The sequence below is a fragment of the Strix aluco genome, chromosome 2 (genome assembly GCF_031877795.1).
Source record: "Strix aluco isolate bStrAlu1 chromosome 2, bStrAlu1.hap1, whole genome shotgun sequence".
Taxonomy (NCBI): domain Eukaryota; kingdom Metazoa; phylum Chordata; class Aves; order Strigiformes; family Strigidae; genus Strix; species Strix aluco.
Window position 1 is genome coordinate 43,730,484 of NC_133932.1, and position 15,908 is coordinate 43,746,391.

Genomic DNA, 15,908 nt, shown 5'->3' on the forward strand with positions numbered 1-15,908 from the left:
CGGCTGCGGCCGCCCCGCCAGCGCGAGTGCCTGGAGCTGGTCACTGCCGGCCCGGCTGCGCTCCGAGTGCTGGCGGAACGGGCCTTTCCCTTCTATTTCGGCTCGGCACGGCCGGCTCCAGGTACCGGCCGGCCCGGCAGACGCGGCGTCCCGGGCGCCCCGCGCTACTCGCCGGCCGCTGCCGCAGGAGGCCCCGCCCGGGCCGGCCCGGCCCGGCCTGGCGGAGGCGGAGCCGCGCAGGACTCGCAGCCGCCGCCGCCGCCGCCGCCGGAACAGCCGCCGCCCGCGCCGGGGCCATGGAGGAGTTTCATCCCCACAACGACGAGGTAGGGGCCGCCGCCCTCCGCCGCCGGGGTGGGAGGTCGGGGGCTGTGTCCGGGCGGGGTGCGGGCATCTCCGCCAGCCACCCCCGGGCCCCGCCGGAGGGAGCCGCCGAGAGCGAGCCCGGCGGGTGGGCAGCGCTGCCGGAGCCGCTGCCCCCGCCCCGGGTGGGACGGGCAGGTTGAAGGCTGCAGTGGTGCGGGTGGGCTGTGCGCGGGGCCTCCTGCTCCCCGCCCGTCGGGCACCCCCGGGGCCCCTGCGGCACAGGTCGGCTCGCCTCGGGGGGAACGGGGTGTCCCGGGGCAGGCGGGGGGCTGGCGCTGCCCGCGGCCTCCCTGGGGCGTCAGCGGTCACCGGCCCGTCTTTGTGCTGGGCGCCGAAAGTTCCCGCACGGAAAAGTGCGAGCGGTGCCGGGGGTGCTGCCGCCCGCTGTGCTGCTGTCAGTCTGCCGCCATTTTTCTTGATATCACCTCTGGGGAAAAAAAAAAAAAAAAAAAAGGGTGCTGGGCCCGGTCTGCGCCGCAGGCTGATCCCTGCCAGCCAGAACTGAGGAGACTTTCCTGCCCCAGGGGGCCTTACTTCGGGTCTCTAGCCACCAGTTTTCATTAAAAAAAAAACCCACAACAAAACCTCGTAGAAGCATTATTGTCCTTGAGATTTCTGTCCTTGCCCAAGTGTTTGAAATTGATGAATGTGAAGAGGCGGATGGCACAGTGGCATGGGCTGTGTTCCCTTGGAGGCCAAGCTGAACACTGATGAGTAGGAATGAGCAGAAAATTGGAGGCATTCAAACTTGCAAGCTTTTTGTGCACTTAAGAAAGTTACTTGGGTAAGCTAATAACTATGGAAACCAGTCTTTTTGGTACTAGGGTTGTGAAACCTTGTCACCATTTGGCAGCAAAATGTAACCTGCAGGTTAGTAAGTCCGTGAGTCCAGTAAAAACCTGGATTAAGGCCCAGAAGAAAAGATTTGCCATGTATCTTTTTGTCTTGGAGAATATTCCCATGACAAGCATAGACAGTGGTGGAATTTAATCTTTACAGAAGGTGTAAATTGAACCTGTTTCCAAGCTTGCTGAGGCCTGAGCTTTTTGGACTCACTCCAGTGTGACTAGCAACAGACTACTAAGTAATGTATGTATGGTGCTGGGGAAAAAAGTAAGATTTTAGAATTATACTAACTGAGTACACAATACAAATAACCAGACATGGGGCCTGATCATTACGTGTTACTTAGAGTAAAACCGCATCATTTGTTTACTTTTCTATCAGAAATAATAATAATAATTTTTATTACAGATGATCTTCAATGCTGATGAGGCCCACAACATAGTTAAGGAGGTAGGTTTTAGCTAACAGCTGTATTTCAAATAAATTCTTTACCTTACCTTGCACTATAGTGAAAGCAGTTACTTTCATTGACCATCCCAGATAAATTCAGTCTTAAATGAAAGTATTATTTGTATCAAATAAAGATGGAGTTTCATCTTGAGCTGCTTTAAACTTCATCTAATTGCTGTCTTCAACTACCTAAAGAGAAGGTAGATGAGAGAAGAGAGAGCCAGAATTTGTGTTACAGTGGAGAGACGAGGAGCAGCAGTCACAAGTTGCAAGGGAAATGCACTCTGATTTCCCTCCCCCCCCCCCTCCTTTATCCAGCTAGAGAGTAGTTAATCACTACAGAGGTCGCAGGGAGAGCTTGTGGAGTCTCCATCCTTAGAGATTTTTAAAACTTGACCAGACGAGGCCTTGAGTAATGTGATCAAACTTGAAAGCTGACTTGGCTTGAGCAGGAGGTTGCACTATGTGAGCTCATTATTTTAGCAATGTTTTTGAAAAACAATTTTTTACATAGAAAGAGCAGGCTGAAAGTTATAGCCTGATGGTCTGAATTAAATACCTAGTAACTGGAGGTGATTAATGAAGAGCCTGTGGCATACAGATGCTGTCAGGTTTTGCAGGGAAATACCATCTTGAGAAAGGAATTTCTAGAGCGGCTCTGCAGGTCCTTTCCCAGCTGCCCTGTCAGGAAGGTAAAGGGCTGCACTTTTAGAACTGCTCCAGTACACAACAACAAGCTTTTGGATGTCAGATAAACAATTCAACCCTTCATATAATGGTCCCTGCCTTGAAAGGCCAAATACAAAGTCTCCAGACACTGGGAGTAAAGCCAAGCGTTTCTGCTCTGATTGAAAGCTTAACCAGAGCCGAGGAGCTCTAGCACTGGGTATGTTTCTGGTAGGACCAAAATCCCTGAGGGATCTTCTTGTACCTCTTCTGTCTTCTGTTTTGTGAATGTTTCCATTGAGTCCTTTGTCCAGCTTTATACACTGTGATTAGAACTAATTGGGCTTTTTAAGATCTGGGCCACACAGCCTGTTGGTGGTTAGTGTATGGGATTCATCTTACTGAATCAGAGGAGAACATGGTTTTGTTTTACTTACCTTTTCCAGGTGTGCATTTCTTAACCGAATTTCTCAATTTTAAGAAGCATCCATCAGCATATAATTCTGAATTTCTTAGGAGTAGAGAATGCAGTTTAAGGGTTACAGTTAAGAGAGAAAGCTTTCTGTTCAGTTATTTTAAATTTAAGCAAAGGTTGGCCAGTCTGTAGCTGTGGTAGAACATTCAGTTTTCAAGCAGTTCAGGTATTTCTTGTGCTGCAAGATATGACCCTTGAGGAGGACATGAGAGTGAGAGATACTCATCTTTTAAACTGGGGTATGCATTTGACTATTGTCACTCTAGTTCTGAAGATTTTGGTATTGCTCGCAGGCTCTGAAAGATTGGCCAGCCCAAGATGACGTTATTTATTTGATTAGTACCATTCCATTAGAGTAGCTTCTGAAAGCCAACCTGGAGTAGGCAGTCATTAGGAACAGTGGGATGTGTTAGTATCTCCACTGGTAAATAGATCCATTCACGTAACTGGATTCTTAAGGTATGTGGCTAAGGTCTTTGCTACAAAAAATGTTCAGTGAGAGCCTCATTTTTCTCCATGTAATAATGTGGTAAATATGTACTAAAAATAAGTTTCCTAGAAGGTTAATTTTGCTTCCCATTCACCAACTGATAGCTGATGAGGTTATGTTATTTAAAGTAATCCAACTGCCAGATAAAATTCCTCAGATATGTGAGACATTTTAAATCTCTACATTTTAAAGTATGCTTACTGTAACTATTTTTTTTTTCTCTATTTTAGTGCATAGAAAGCGTTTTAGGCAAGGCAGATTATAATCACAACAAAGTCAACCAGTGGACTGCTGCTATAGTAGAACAGTCGCTGACACATCTGGTAAAACTTGGAAAAACATATAAGTACATCGGTAAGTACAAGCAGTCATACTTTGACCACATAGAATCACAATAAATAAATAATGAAAGTTTCATTTGAATGCAGTGCTATATTCAGGAGAAAGTTTTAAGCTGTAGACAAAGCAGAGCAGATACCTGAACTCTTCTGTAATACAGATTTTTAGTAATACCTGTGGTAAAACTGTGGCAGTTTCACTTGAGCTAAGCATGCTAGCAACACTTAGCACAGAACATGACATGTTACACAGTCTTTTCTGACTGTTAAGCAACCCCACATCAATTACATCAACTTTTTGCTATCAGTTCAGGAAATAATTGCTTATCTTAAAATTTTTAGTAGGATTAAGGTTTCTGTAAATACAGACATTTGAAAAACTTTAGTCCTGTACGCTAAGTTGTGTCCCTTATATGCATATCTGTGGAAGGGAAATGGAAATAAGTAGAAGTTTAGTCCACTTTGGTCCTTTTGTGGAGTATTGATGTCATAGCAAGCGTTTGCTCTCTGTTCTGTTTTGAAAGTCTTGGATTCAGATTGTCACTGGTTTTATGACATTGCAGGTCAGTCTAGAAAAGCTGCATGTTACTAGAGTGTGGTTTCAGAGAACAGTCAACCAGCACTTTTGGGAAACAGCTCTCACCAAGTGCGACTTCTGCTGTATCTGTGAGGACAGCACCTGCAGTCCAGTTCTGAGGTGCACATGACACGAGCCATATCTAAGTAGTTTAAAAGATAAAAACCATAATCCTATTAGCAAGCATTTTGTTAAAGCTGTTGTCTTTATGGAAATAAAAATAATAGTGAAATGAATACCAAATTGTTGAGGAAAATGCTGGGGGCAAGGGGGTTATCCAAAAAGGTTTTGACTTAGCTGAGTGCCACCTGCTAGCCATTTGAAAACGTAATGCAGGCTTGAGTTCAGAACTACTGAATGATTCCCCTCTTCTGCTTTAATAATTCCTTGATTTTACAACTGTATCTTATCCCAAGCACAAATACAGGCTGGGCAATGAGTGGATTGAGAGCAACCCTCCAGAGAAGGACTTGGGGGTGTTAGTAGATGGAAAACTGACTATCAGCCAGCAGAGAGCGCTCACAGCCCAGAAAGCCAACTGTATCCTGGGCTGCATCAAGAGAAGTGTGGCCAGCAGGTCGAGGGAGGTGATTCTCCCCCTCTACTCCGCTCTTGTGAGACCCCACCTGCAGTGCTGTGTCCAGCTCTGGGGCCCCCAGCATAAGAAAGACATGGACCTGCTTGAGTGGGTACAGAGGAAGCCACGAAGATGATCAGGGGGCTGGAGCACTTCCCCTGTAAGGACAGGCTGAGAGAGTTGGGGTTGTTCAGCATGGAGAAGAGAAGGCTCTGGGGAGACCTTATAGCGGCCTTCCAGTACTTAAAGGGGGCCTACAGGAAAGATGAGGAGGGACTATCACGGTGTGTAGTGATAGGATGAGGGGTAAAGGCTTTAAACTGAAGGAGGGTAGATTCAGGTTAGATATAAGGAAAGAAATTCTTTACTGTGAGGGTGGTGAGGACCAGGTTGTTCAGAGAAGCTGTGGATGCCCCCTCCCTGGAATTGTTCAGGGCCAGGTTAGACGGGGCTTTGAGCAACCTGGTCTAGTGGAAGGTGTCCCTGCCCATGGCAGGGGAGTTGGAACTAGATGATCTTTAAGGTCCCTTCAACCCAAACCATTCTATGATTCTGTGAACTTGCAGTAACCTGTGCAGTGATGCAGAGGAGTGGAGCTGGTCTTCACACAGCAAGCTCGTGCTTCTGGGATACCACAACTGATGGTAAGTTCCCTCACTCATGTTAAAAATTTGTAGTAAAAGAATAGTTACTTACTGTTCAGTTGTAATAGTTAGGTTGAACATTTTCAAGAGTGACTGTAGAAGCAGTAGCTTCCAGCGTTAGATGCTTGTTTACATTCCCAGCAGAAAAATTTTGTTAGCAGTCAGTGCCAGCATTAAGAGCAATTACTTTGTAAATTATGAGAAGCTGGAGTAGAAATGTTTTTATTCCGAAACAGGAGTCAAAACATTTAATCCTCATTAGTAACCATAAATCAGTTGAAGAGGCAGTAAAATGTTGCTTGCAGTAAATGCAGGTGGTAGTCCTAAACATATCTGCCTGTTTGCTGTAAGGGGACAGTGCTACTTTGGAAGGGAACAGAACTTGGTAAAAAATAGAACTAGTTTGACTAACAGTATGTTTTTCAGTTGTGTGACTATCAGCCAGGCTTTGGATGCATGTTATTGCTTCTAAACTAGTTCTAAATGCATTTTTTCCCAGGTTCAGAGTATCATGGGGAAACAAGATTAAAATAATCGTGTCTGTTACAGACTAAAAAGGTCTTTTTAGAAGAGGGCACCAAGATATACCTTTAAAATAGAGATGGCATCAGGAAGTCAAGGTTAAAAAAAATAAAATCATAAAATGAAGTTAAGTAAACAAGTACAGTTTAATTTTCATGTTTCCTTGGCTTGTAAGGTATTGATACAATGGAAGAGGAAAAATTACAGAAAGTAAATACACTTGAATGTATTTGATCCAGTCTTTTTTCTGATTTCTTGTCTGACTATCTTGCCAATTTCACTATGAGATTTTCAAGGATTTTTGCAAGTCCACCTTTTAAAGAGAGATACTGAAATTGTGTTTCCTGGAGACTGTCTTAAGCATACAAGGCTAAAGTTAGGTAGTAAACAATGTACAAGTTAATGAAAATGTTTTGAGGAGTGTAGTCTGCTTATAGCCAGGATGATGTAATAGTACTTACCTTAAATCACAGCTGAATTATTCTTACTAATTTGACATAATGTACACTCTGATAAAGTGATTGTAGTAAAGACACTGGAATTCTCTTTTTATTTTGTAATAATCTCTTCTAGGAACCTGCACAGTGAGATGGGAAAACCGAACAATGAACTGCATTGTCAATGTGTTTGCTGTTGCTATTATCCTGTAGCTGACTGGAAGATGAATACAAGCAACACCGAAGCCTTTAAAAAAAAAAAAAAAAAATCATCCAAACACACGGCTAAATATTTCAAACCATTATTTGTTTTTGTATGGGGAACATACAGAAGTTCTCTACAGAGAGCATACAGTCTAAGCCAGTTCTCATAGATTAATTACCTGAAAGCTAACAAAAAATTTAAAATATGTATATATGTATCTATCTAAAGAGAAAGTTTTAGAATTTAAATATTCAGAAATATGTTGATGAGAAGATGCCACAGAGATCAATAGAATTTATATCAAAGCTAATATCAAAGATACTTTATTCAAGAGGAACAAAACATATCAAAGGAAAGGTCAGAGGGCAAGCAAGACCTCTCAGGATTATAGTGCATTTGGGAAGAAATTATGAACACAATTCAGAGTGGATATACTGTAAACAATACTGGTGCTTCATGTTTGATTAAGCAAAGCTAACCACCACATTGAATGCTGGTGCTTGTGAAATTGCATGAGCATCACATTTCAGTCAAGCATGAACATTTACATTGAAATTAAATCCAGTTAAGCTTTTCCCCTGGAGGCAGAGGATGACTTCACTGGGACAAAGGTGAAATATACCTTGTCCTAGCAGAATTCTAATTTATCTCCAGAATGAAAAACATAGTATTTGTTATCAATTCGGGGAAACATGCTGAGGATGAGACATCAGCCCTTAATTCATAATTTATAAATGTGAAAACATTCTGAAGGTACTTTATTTTATTCCACAACTGCAGAATTTGTGACAAGCACTTTACTGATTTCTCACGCAGTAGCCAGGAGCTAGGGCAGTAAGACTGGACCCACATTACTCCCAAGTAGGATTGAAGTGTTTGGAGAGAGGGCACACACATTTCTAGAGGCTCTTGTTAGCTTTGAAAGCATTTTTATTAAAGCAACATATCTGTTCTTTATTGGAGTGTTTCCTACGTTCTGTAAGTCTAGAATTGGATCTTAGTCCTATGAAATAATACAGCTAAGCACTAAGAATTCCCCTCCTGTAAAGATTTATGCAAGTTCTTAACTTTGTTCATCTGATGAGTCTTAATCTTAACTTGAAATATTCTACATGGAAGAAAACCATTTGCACGCATGCAAGTATTTGCTGGAATGGGGCCTACATTTTTGTTGATTAATGCACAAATTATATGAAAAAGAGATGTATCAATACCAAAAATGCCTAAACAATTGCTGCCACTAAGTGGCAGCTACATTAAGTTGTTTTCTCAGATGCTGCTCAAGATTAGAATTTTTTCTTTATTACTGCATGTCTTTGGAAGAAGTAACTACCTAACAGCTACTGTAAGGCTGTTTTGGATTTTAACAAATTAATATTAAAGCACTATTATGCAGTTTTATTAGTGGGATTTTTTTCAGATAACTGACTCTTAGGGCATGTAGCAAGTGTCCTGTACAAAGAACAAGCTAAAAACCATTCCACTGCTTAAATTGTGTATACGTACAGCTAGTATGAGACTACAGAAGGAATGTGTGTACGTGTAATTCACAGTACTGTTCAAAATCTCTTGCTTTGCAGACATAGAATTCCGCTTTTACGGAAAATGCAAGTAAAGATAATACTGTCATGCATTTGCCTAACAGGCAAGTGTAGCGTGAAGATGTATGTGTATGTTGTACTGACCTTCACATGTATAGTAATTCAACATTATTTGGGTTAGGGCACCAATTTTTGAAGTAGGTGCCAGCATCCAAGAGCTACTACAAAAATGCAGTAGTTCCAGTGATATTTGGGATTGTACAAAGTGAAAAAGTAAGTGGGGTAGCAACTGGAAAAAGGGTTGGTACCATTGGTACAGTTTAAGAAGTGGGTGAGTAAAAATAGCTGTGGCTGTTATCCCCCTCTAATGGACATTTGGGTGCCATGGTCAGAAGAAGTATTCCAAATAGCCACTTGTAATCTCATTTGGTATTTTTGCTTTACTTGAAAACAGGATGCACTGAGTAAGACTATCAGTTTAATGAGGCTTGGTGAAGGTTCTGCTGCAGAAGAAACCTAGAAAATGCTTCATTTTTCTTTCTACCAAAAAAAAAAAAATAAAGTTTTGCCTTAGTTGTATTTTTGCCTTGTGTTTTTGATCAATATAAATAGGAACTGAGAAGCATATTCCTCTTACTTCCCTTCACTTGTATACTGAAACAAATTGACTCAACAGTAAAGTTTTTTTACTGTTAAGCAAGTATTTTTTATTAGCAGCTGGGGTCGCCCTGGGGATTCTCCATGATAAGGGCTCCCAAGAATTAGTAAGGGACATCAGTTTATATACACACAGATCATATATATTCATTAGATTTCCTAGAAAGGGGTGTCTTACGATAATGAGTTCCCGGAATTCATTTACATAGTCCAAGCATATGTAGTGAAAATATGTGAGGGTCTTCAGTGGTCAAGGGAAGACGTAAGTAGTTTTCTTCACAGTATTCACTAGACCCTCTTTCCAGAGCATGCGCTGTGAAGTAAAGTCCAGGTGTCTCCCTCTTAAATCAGCAGAATCATATAAGAGAGACCCTGTAATAGGGTCTCTGTGTCTCTTTGTTTGAGCTCCCCCCTTATCTTAGTTTTCCCATTCTAGAAGTTGTCCAAGTGTCCACTGAAGGCCTTGAGGCTGCTATCAGTGATTTACGTAGGGAGCTTAACAAGCGTTTCAATCTTACCTAAACAGACAAAGGGACCTAAGGAAACAGTTCAGGAGTCCGGAGTCAAAACACAAGCAAAGCTTTGAAACAAACGAAGCAAAGCACAAGCAAAGCTTTCATACATCACATCACAGTTTAGTCTTAATAACTGTCAGAAATTCATTTCTTTGAGCCCTTTCATTCCCTTTCAATACAATAGTGAGAACTTGGGAAATTTATTGAAGTTGTGTGTGCATTTTAGAGACAAGACCTTGTCAAAGGCTAGTTCCCAAACCTGGCTTAATTTCTCACACCTCTTGTCTATTCAGACCTCTTTGTCTTACATCTTGTCTTGACAATGCAAGTTAGTTTTCTTACCCCAGAAAGATTATGAAACTCTGGGAAAAGTATTTTCATTCTGCATCATATCCTAGTGAATTTAACTTCTTTCACATCTTTCTTTTCCCCATCCTCTGTGGGTACAAACAACTTGTATTTAATGTAACTCTTAAAACAAATGCTGAACACAATTAGTTGCTTTTCCAAGTAGGTTTTTTTTCAAGGATAAAACTATGAGTTGCAGAATATGAAAACATTTCAGTAGTATTTTCTATCAACACAATGTTTTCTTAGTTGTTGCAATCGGGGGGGACAGTGGGGGTCTTATTAATGGGACAGAAGAGTTTGCATTAAGGTATAGCCCATATATATGGAACCCTATGTCCCTACATGTGATTTCCTGACAAGACACCTGTTATTCTTCCCATGCAGATTTTGTTAATCTACACAGAAAAGTGTGAAAGTAAGGGAGCAGACTCATTACTTTTCATTGCCTGTCAGATGTCTGTCAGTAACTTGTTACCTTTCTGATGACTGTCTTCCTATTATACTCAACTTGATCAATGGCAAGTACAAATCCTGGTATTCATGCAATTTGGATTCATGCAATCTAAAGCACTTCAGAGAAGCCACTGAAATCCTAGCTTGTAGCTAACCTATTTAGAGTTGGATGGGAATGTCAGAGCACTGATCTTTTAAATACACCATAAAAGAGAGAACATTAAGTACTGGTAGCCTATATGCAGTAGTACAGTAGTTGCCATTCAGAGAAAATAGGGGCTTGTTCTAATACAGACAACAGATCCTTCAGAGAGGAGTGCAGCAGATCCTGTAATGAACAATTCTTACCTGATTATTGGCATGCACCTTCCTGCCTCCTGCACAACCTGACCAGGTCATTTTGTTCCCATTTAATTCGGAGAGGGATTTTTTCAGTACAGTCATGGTGTGACACAAGCATGGAGGTTTGTCTCTCAAGGACTATCTGAGCTCAGCTGTGGTATTATGTAAATACAGCAGTAAACCCAATTGCAAAGTGGCTCCAAAGCTATGCAGTCACGTTTACACTGTGTTGCCCGTGAGCTGCTCTAGCCCACTGGGTCTATGCCAGGTAAGGGGTCTGTGGACTTTGGCTAGTCGGTGGAACGGTTTCTCTCTTCCCCCACAATGGAAGAAAAGCTGCAGCCAAACACCATGTGCCCACTGAGGGAGATTTTTCTACTGCAGTGAGTAAATTGCTGTCAGGTAAATGGAGGTTTTAGCTCACGTGTTCATCAAACACAGGAAACATGCTGTGACAGCACAGCTTTACTTGTTACTTAAAAGCTTTCTAAAAAGGAAGAACTCTCTACAGAGTGCTAGAGTGACAGCTACAAACACCACTGTAACTCCCATCCCACTGTCTGACCTAAAATGACTTGTAAAGGAGAATCAGGGTTACAGAAATGCACATCACTGGTCATTACGGTTTGTGTCATGTGCTTACAGTTACTCTCATGCTAAGAAACTACTGGGGCCACACAGCACAAGTGCATGAAGGAGAAGAGACAGAAAGGCAAGTTTTGTAGTTACAGTACCATCTTAAATAGATGCTTTTACCATATCTGTAAGTTAATTACAGAGTTTGTAATCTATGCTTATGTAGCTTCACAGTATAGAGACCACACAGTTCAGAATTAAAGCCATTAAAATACCCCATCTACAGGAGAAGGTGGTGAGATGGACTAGCTGGCTCAGCTGCAAGAAACTAACTTCTGTCTAGTCAGCAGGTTCTCCTCCTCATAGGCCTATGCTGGATATAATTAGAATAATTTCTGAACAGCACCTCCTAAATTGGAAACATCATAATATCTGCAAAACCCCCTATTGTATCTGTAAACAACTTAGGAAGAAATTAAACATTCTCTGCTGGTTTTGTAGAGTTTACTGAAGTTTTTGAGGCAGCCTTTATTCAGTGCTTGTTCATGACCACCTGGGTAAAATTAGAGGTTGGGAGAAAGGGGGATGAATGAAATGAAGTCCTTGTTTGACAAAAAGAAGTGTGATCTTGCTACATATAACTTGTCACACACACACATATATAGTTATAAATAGGTTCATCCCTTTAATTTATCCATCTCCCTACAATTTTAAGTCATACATTGATAATTTTCTTAATTTAGAATTTAACCTCTTGTTGCTTATTTTCACTTCAGCAATGTCTAGGTATGAAAACAAGGGCTCCAACAGTGTTCATACAAACAAAATATCCTGGCCAGAGATAATACAATTTAGCATTTAGATATTGGCCAGCAGAAGTGAGAGGGCTAGGAAACATCGAGGCTATGACTGCCTTTATTGGTACTCACAGCACTCGGCTTGAGGCAGTCACAACTTTATCCCATCCCAAACTCTGGGGGCTTATTTTCAGTGGGGGATTCTACAGTGGCTGTTGAAACTGGTCTGACAAAATCACACAAGAATCTACTGCAGGGTTGCGAGTGATGTCACTTGTTAGTTTGAAAGGTCTTCACAGATCTCACCAATCAATGTTGTAATAGCTATATAGTGTTCATACCCGAGTTGAACATTTTAGGAAATTAATCTTAGGCAAACTGTAATCACAGTTGTAACTAGTAGTCTCCTAAGGTTGTGAACAAATTATAGTTGTCTATTTCATGGCACTCATAGGTCCCCTGAATAACTGAAATGATTCTTTGTAGGGAATAACTTTGCAAAAGCTGGCTGTGGAAGGGAAGAAATTGAGTAGTTTTAAGGTTTAGATCTGGATCAACTGAGGCTTAGTGATCAGTGCTGAAATCTTCCAGGCTCATCTCTTTGTACGGTTGCTTTGACATCTTCAGCAAACTTACGCAGTTGCCTCGGAGGGTGTGTGTGTGCAAAATTTTGGCAAAATTTGAGTAGCAGCCGATAAATACATGTTTTCCAGTTTGGGTTTCATAAATTGCTCCACATGAAGCAAACCTCTCTGAAGATGCAGTTCTGCTGCCGCTGGGGGGGATATAGCAAGTGCCTGTGCTGCTTAGCTCATCTGGGCAATACAGCCTTGGCAAGTCGGGCTTTAGCCGAGAGTGGGTGTGCCTGCCCTGCGCCTTGGGTGCTTACTCCGGGCTGCACCCCCGCACGGATTTCCCAGTTCGAGCATCTTTCTGGCAGTACGTACTGAGCTGGCTGCCTTAGAGCTTAAGCACACGCGGGCTGCCGGCACCTCCGGACTTCAAGGCAGGCACAGCCATCCCAGCCGCTGCTATTCGGGATTCCGCCAGTCCGTGGGTGCCATGTCCCTGCAAGGGGGCCAGGGCGGCGCGGCCGCCTCAGGCCTCCGGGCACGGCGGGCCGGGGCCGGGCCGGGGCCGCAGCCGGCGGCAGGTGGCGCCGCGGGAGGACGCGGCCGAGCGCCGGCAGCGCCCCCGCCCCGCTCGGGTTCCCCTGAGGGAACGCGTCGTCCCCCCGCCGCCCTGTGGGGAGGTGCCGCCGGACTCGACGGGTGGTGGCGGGGCAGAACGTCCACAGCCACCGGCCCACCCACCCGCGGCCCGCCCGCGGCCGGGGCGTCTGCCAGGCCCGGCGGTGGCTCAGGCGGGTGGGCAGGGCCCGGGGCCGAGCGGCCGAAGCTCCCTTGGCTGCCCCAGCCGGCCGGTCACGGCCCGGGCGCTCCCGCCGCGGAAGAAGGAGAGCGCGGCCTGGCCGGGCTGGGCCGCGGATGGAGAGGATGGGAGAGGGCCGGTCCTCAGGGGCGGACGCGGCCCCCGGGGTGAGCGCTACCCCGCCCGCCGGCGCTTCACAGCACACCTGACAGGATCCCGGGGCTGCCCTGCCTGAGCGGCCGGTTGGCAGCTGCGGCCAGGGGCTGGCCTGAAGGAGACCCCGGGGCCCGGGCTCAGCGCCGCTCTCGGCAGCGAGGAACCGTGAAAAGGAGAGGTGGCGGGAGAGCAGCCAAACGCAGTCGCTGGCATGGAAACCGCCAAGGTGGGAAATACCCCGAGTGTGGTCTTAAAAGCACGTAACAGTAACTTTCTTACAAAACAGCGTGGGGCAGTTATGGTTATGCCATTCCTCTCGAAACTTAGTTCTCTGTGAAATTGTTGTAGCCTCCAGGAAACATGAGACTGCAAACTGTCTGTCACCGCTAGTGACATGCCCCACAGGCGCTCTTCTTACTTCCCTACTGGGAATTCGGGAGTTGCGGCAGCAGCTGTAAGCTGCGTATGTGCCAGCCACCAGCCCGTCTCCTGACTTCGGGTATTTTTGTATTAGCTGTTGGGCTTCATCAAAGTAAATTTTTTGTACACGTGCTTAACTATATATATGACATACTTTTAATTTTAGTGTTGCTACTATTAAAAGTACTTTCTCTTGAGAAGAGATACGGGACTGCCATTCATATATTAGACCGCAACAGTAGTGATACCTATTGATACTGAACAGATGTTGGGGAATTAAAAATAGCAGTGGGGTTATATTTTGCCAGCTCCTTCCTTCACCCACTGGAGCTGGTCAAGGGGCTGTACAATCTTGTAAAATTTTGCATAATGTTTTCTCTTTTACAAGCCAGACTTGGAGAAAAGCAAAGAAGAGAGGCAGTGGGAAGGGGCATGGAAAACACCAACAGCTGAAACAGAAACTTAAAAAAGAATACAGAGCTCCAGATTTATTTTTTATTTTCCGCATAGGTAGATGATCTGAATGAGAGGCAAACTGTAACTTATAGGACCAGCCCTCAAATGCAGCTGAATTTATAAAACCTGGTCTCCGTCTCTCCCTTTTTCAGTAATCTGTTCATTCCCTCAATTCCTATCTAGTTTCTTTAAGAAAACAGATTAAACAAGTAAACCTAGCTTGGAAACCTAGTTTAAGAAGTGCTCAAAGAGTAGCCAGCTAGAATGTGTGATCCTGGTTCTCCATAATAATAGTAGTACTACTAATATTGTTATTATAATGATGTTAGTGTTACTGCATCACCTAGAAGCACTAAGTTGGGAACAATGCCCTGCTATGCTGGATGTTATTCAAACATAAAAGCCCAGCTACTGTCTGAAAGCTGTTCAGTTTGACTGTGAAGGGAAAACTGCAATGGAAGGGAAAACTGCAATGGATGGACACAGGCAATCCTAGGAACACATGGAAGCAATATTAGCCACGCCAAAAGCAGTGATCCTAGAGAGGAATTTGAGTCCGACAGTTGTCTCAAGAGGAGGACAGAGATGAAGATCTCTGAGGAAAGCCATGGCTGAGCACGTTGGTGCTGACTGATACATCGAGGGCAACAACAACAGGGGGCTAGGGATCTGCCTACTTAGAAACTAGTTGCAGTGAGAGTTGCACAGAGTTAGAAGTCAGACAGGAGAAGGTTTAAGATGAAAATGGGAGCATCGCCAATCGTATAAAACACTTTTTCCATTGCAGATGGAACAGAAGAAGGGCTGGTAGTTCTAGTTTCTAGCAAGAAATTGGTTTGATTAGTGTTTTAAAAGATGAGAGTATTCTTGAGTTGGGTGGAAAACAAGACAAATGAGGTGAGAGGTTCCCTTTGCAGCTTCTGTGGTGTTTATAGGATTGGAAAGGGCAGTCCTGGGCAACCTTCCCCACTGACATTTTCCTTGGCAGGAGTAAATACCTACTTGGCATGCAAGGCAGCGGTTTGCTAGCTTGCCCCAGCAGTGTTTTCTCTGTATTTTCTGTGCTGATACAGCTTCCTTGTGGGGTTATAAAATGCAAAAGCTGTCCCCATTAGCTGGCAATGAACAGTGTTTTTGTCCACTGACAGGGCAAGAAGGAAAAGGCCTAGCATCTTGGAACAAATTAAATGGCTGTGGACATTAGCTAAATAAAGAGGGAACATCTGTTACTTCTGAAGGGGAAGTGGCCATCTTAATGGGTTACAGCTTAGTCTTTGCAAATGACTTGAAAGTAACATGAGGACTTTCATAATTTTCTTGGTTTTGGGGCTAGTTTCTGTTGCTTACATAAATGCAAGTGTACGTGTGGTACTACTGTTTTCCTAGTAGTAAGTTGCCTATATCTATCACCCCCTGACTAAGTCTGAGAAATGCAGATTTTTTTTGCAGCATAACATGCTGGTTTTCCTATCCAGCCTCACAAGCCCAAGACTCATATAGTCACTCTCATCATCTCCCTCCCTGATTACTACTGTTCCCTTTCTGCCGTCCTCAAGATCCCCTCCCCAAATGTTGCTACAGAGATCTTATCTCTAGTCTGTCACTGATAGCTGCATCCTGCTAATTTACAGTTAACCACCCCACCGCCCTGGCAGGATTTATTCCTACAGAGGGAGTCAG

The 15,908-nt window shown here is 43.8% G+C and overlaps 1 protein-coding gene across 1 annotated transcript; it reads left to right on the forward strand.

The window, feature by feature from the left end:
- The first annotated feature begins 222 nt into the window (after nucleotides 1-222).
- DYNLT3 (dynein light chain Tctex-type 3) lies at nucleotides 223-8,713 on the forward strand. The gene is made up of 5 exons (XM_074814576.1): nucleotides 223-326; nucleotides 1,621-1,662; nucleotides 3,524-3,647; nucleotides 5,352-5,429; nucleotides 6,525-8,713. Exons 1-5 carry the CDS (start codon nucleotides 297-299, stop codon nucleotides 6,599-6,601), a joined length of 351 nt encoding a protein of 116 aa, XP_074670677.1. The 5' UTR covers nucleotides 223-296; the 3' UTR covers nucleotides 6,602-8,713.
- Nucleotides 8,714-15,908: the final 7,195 nt, after the last annotated feature.

Excerpts from the sequence above, each read along its gene's own strand:
- DYNLT3 (XM_074814576.1), top strand. The coding sequence starts at position 297 with ATGGAGGAGTTTCATCCCCACAACGACGAG. Across the intron at positions 3,648-5,351 it reads AAAAACATATAAGTACATCG|TAACCTGTGCAGTGATGCAG; the intron begins GTAAGTACAAGC and ends GTGAACTTGCAG. Across the intron at positions 5,430-6,524 it reads CTGGGATACCACAACTGATG|GAACCTGCACAGTGAGATGG; the intron begins GTAAGTTCCCTC and ends AATCTCTTCTAG.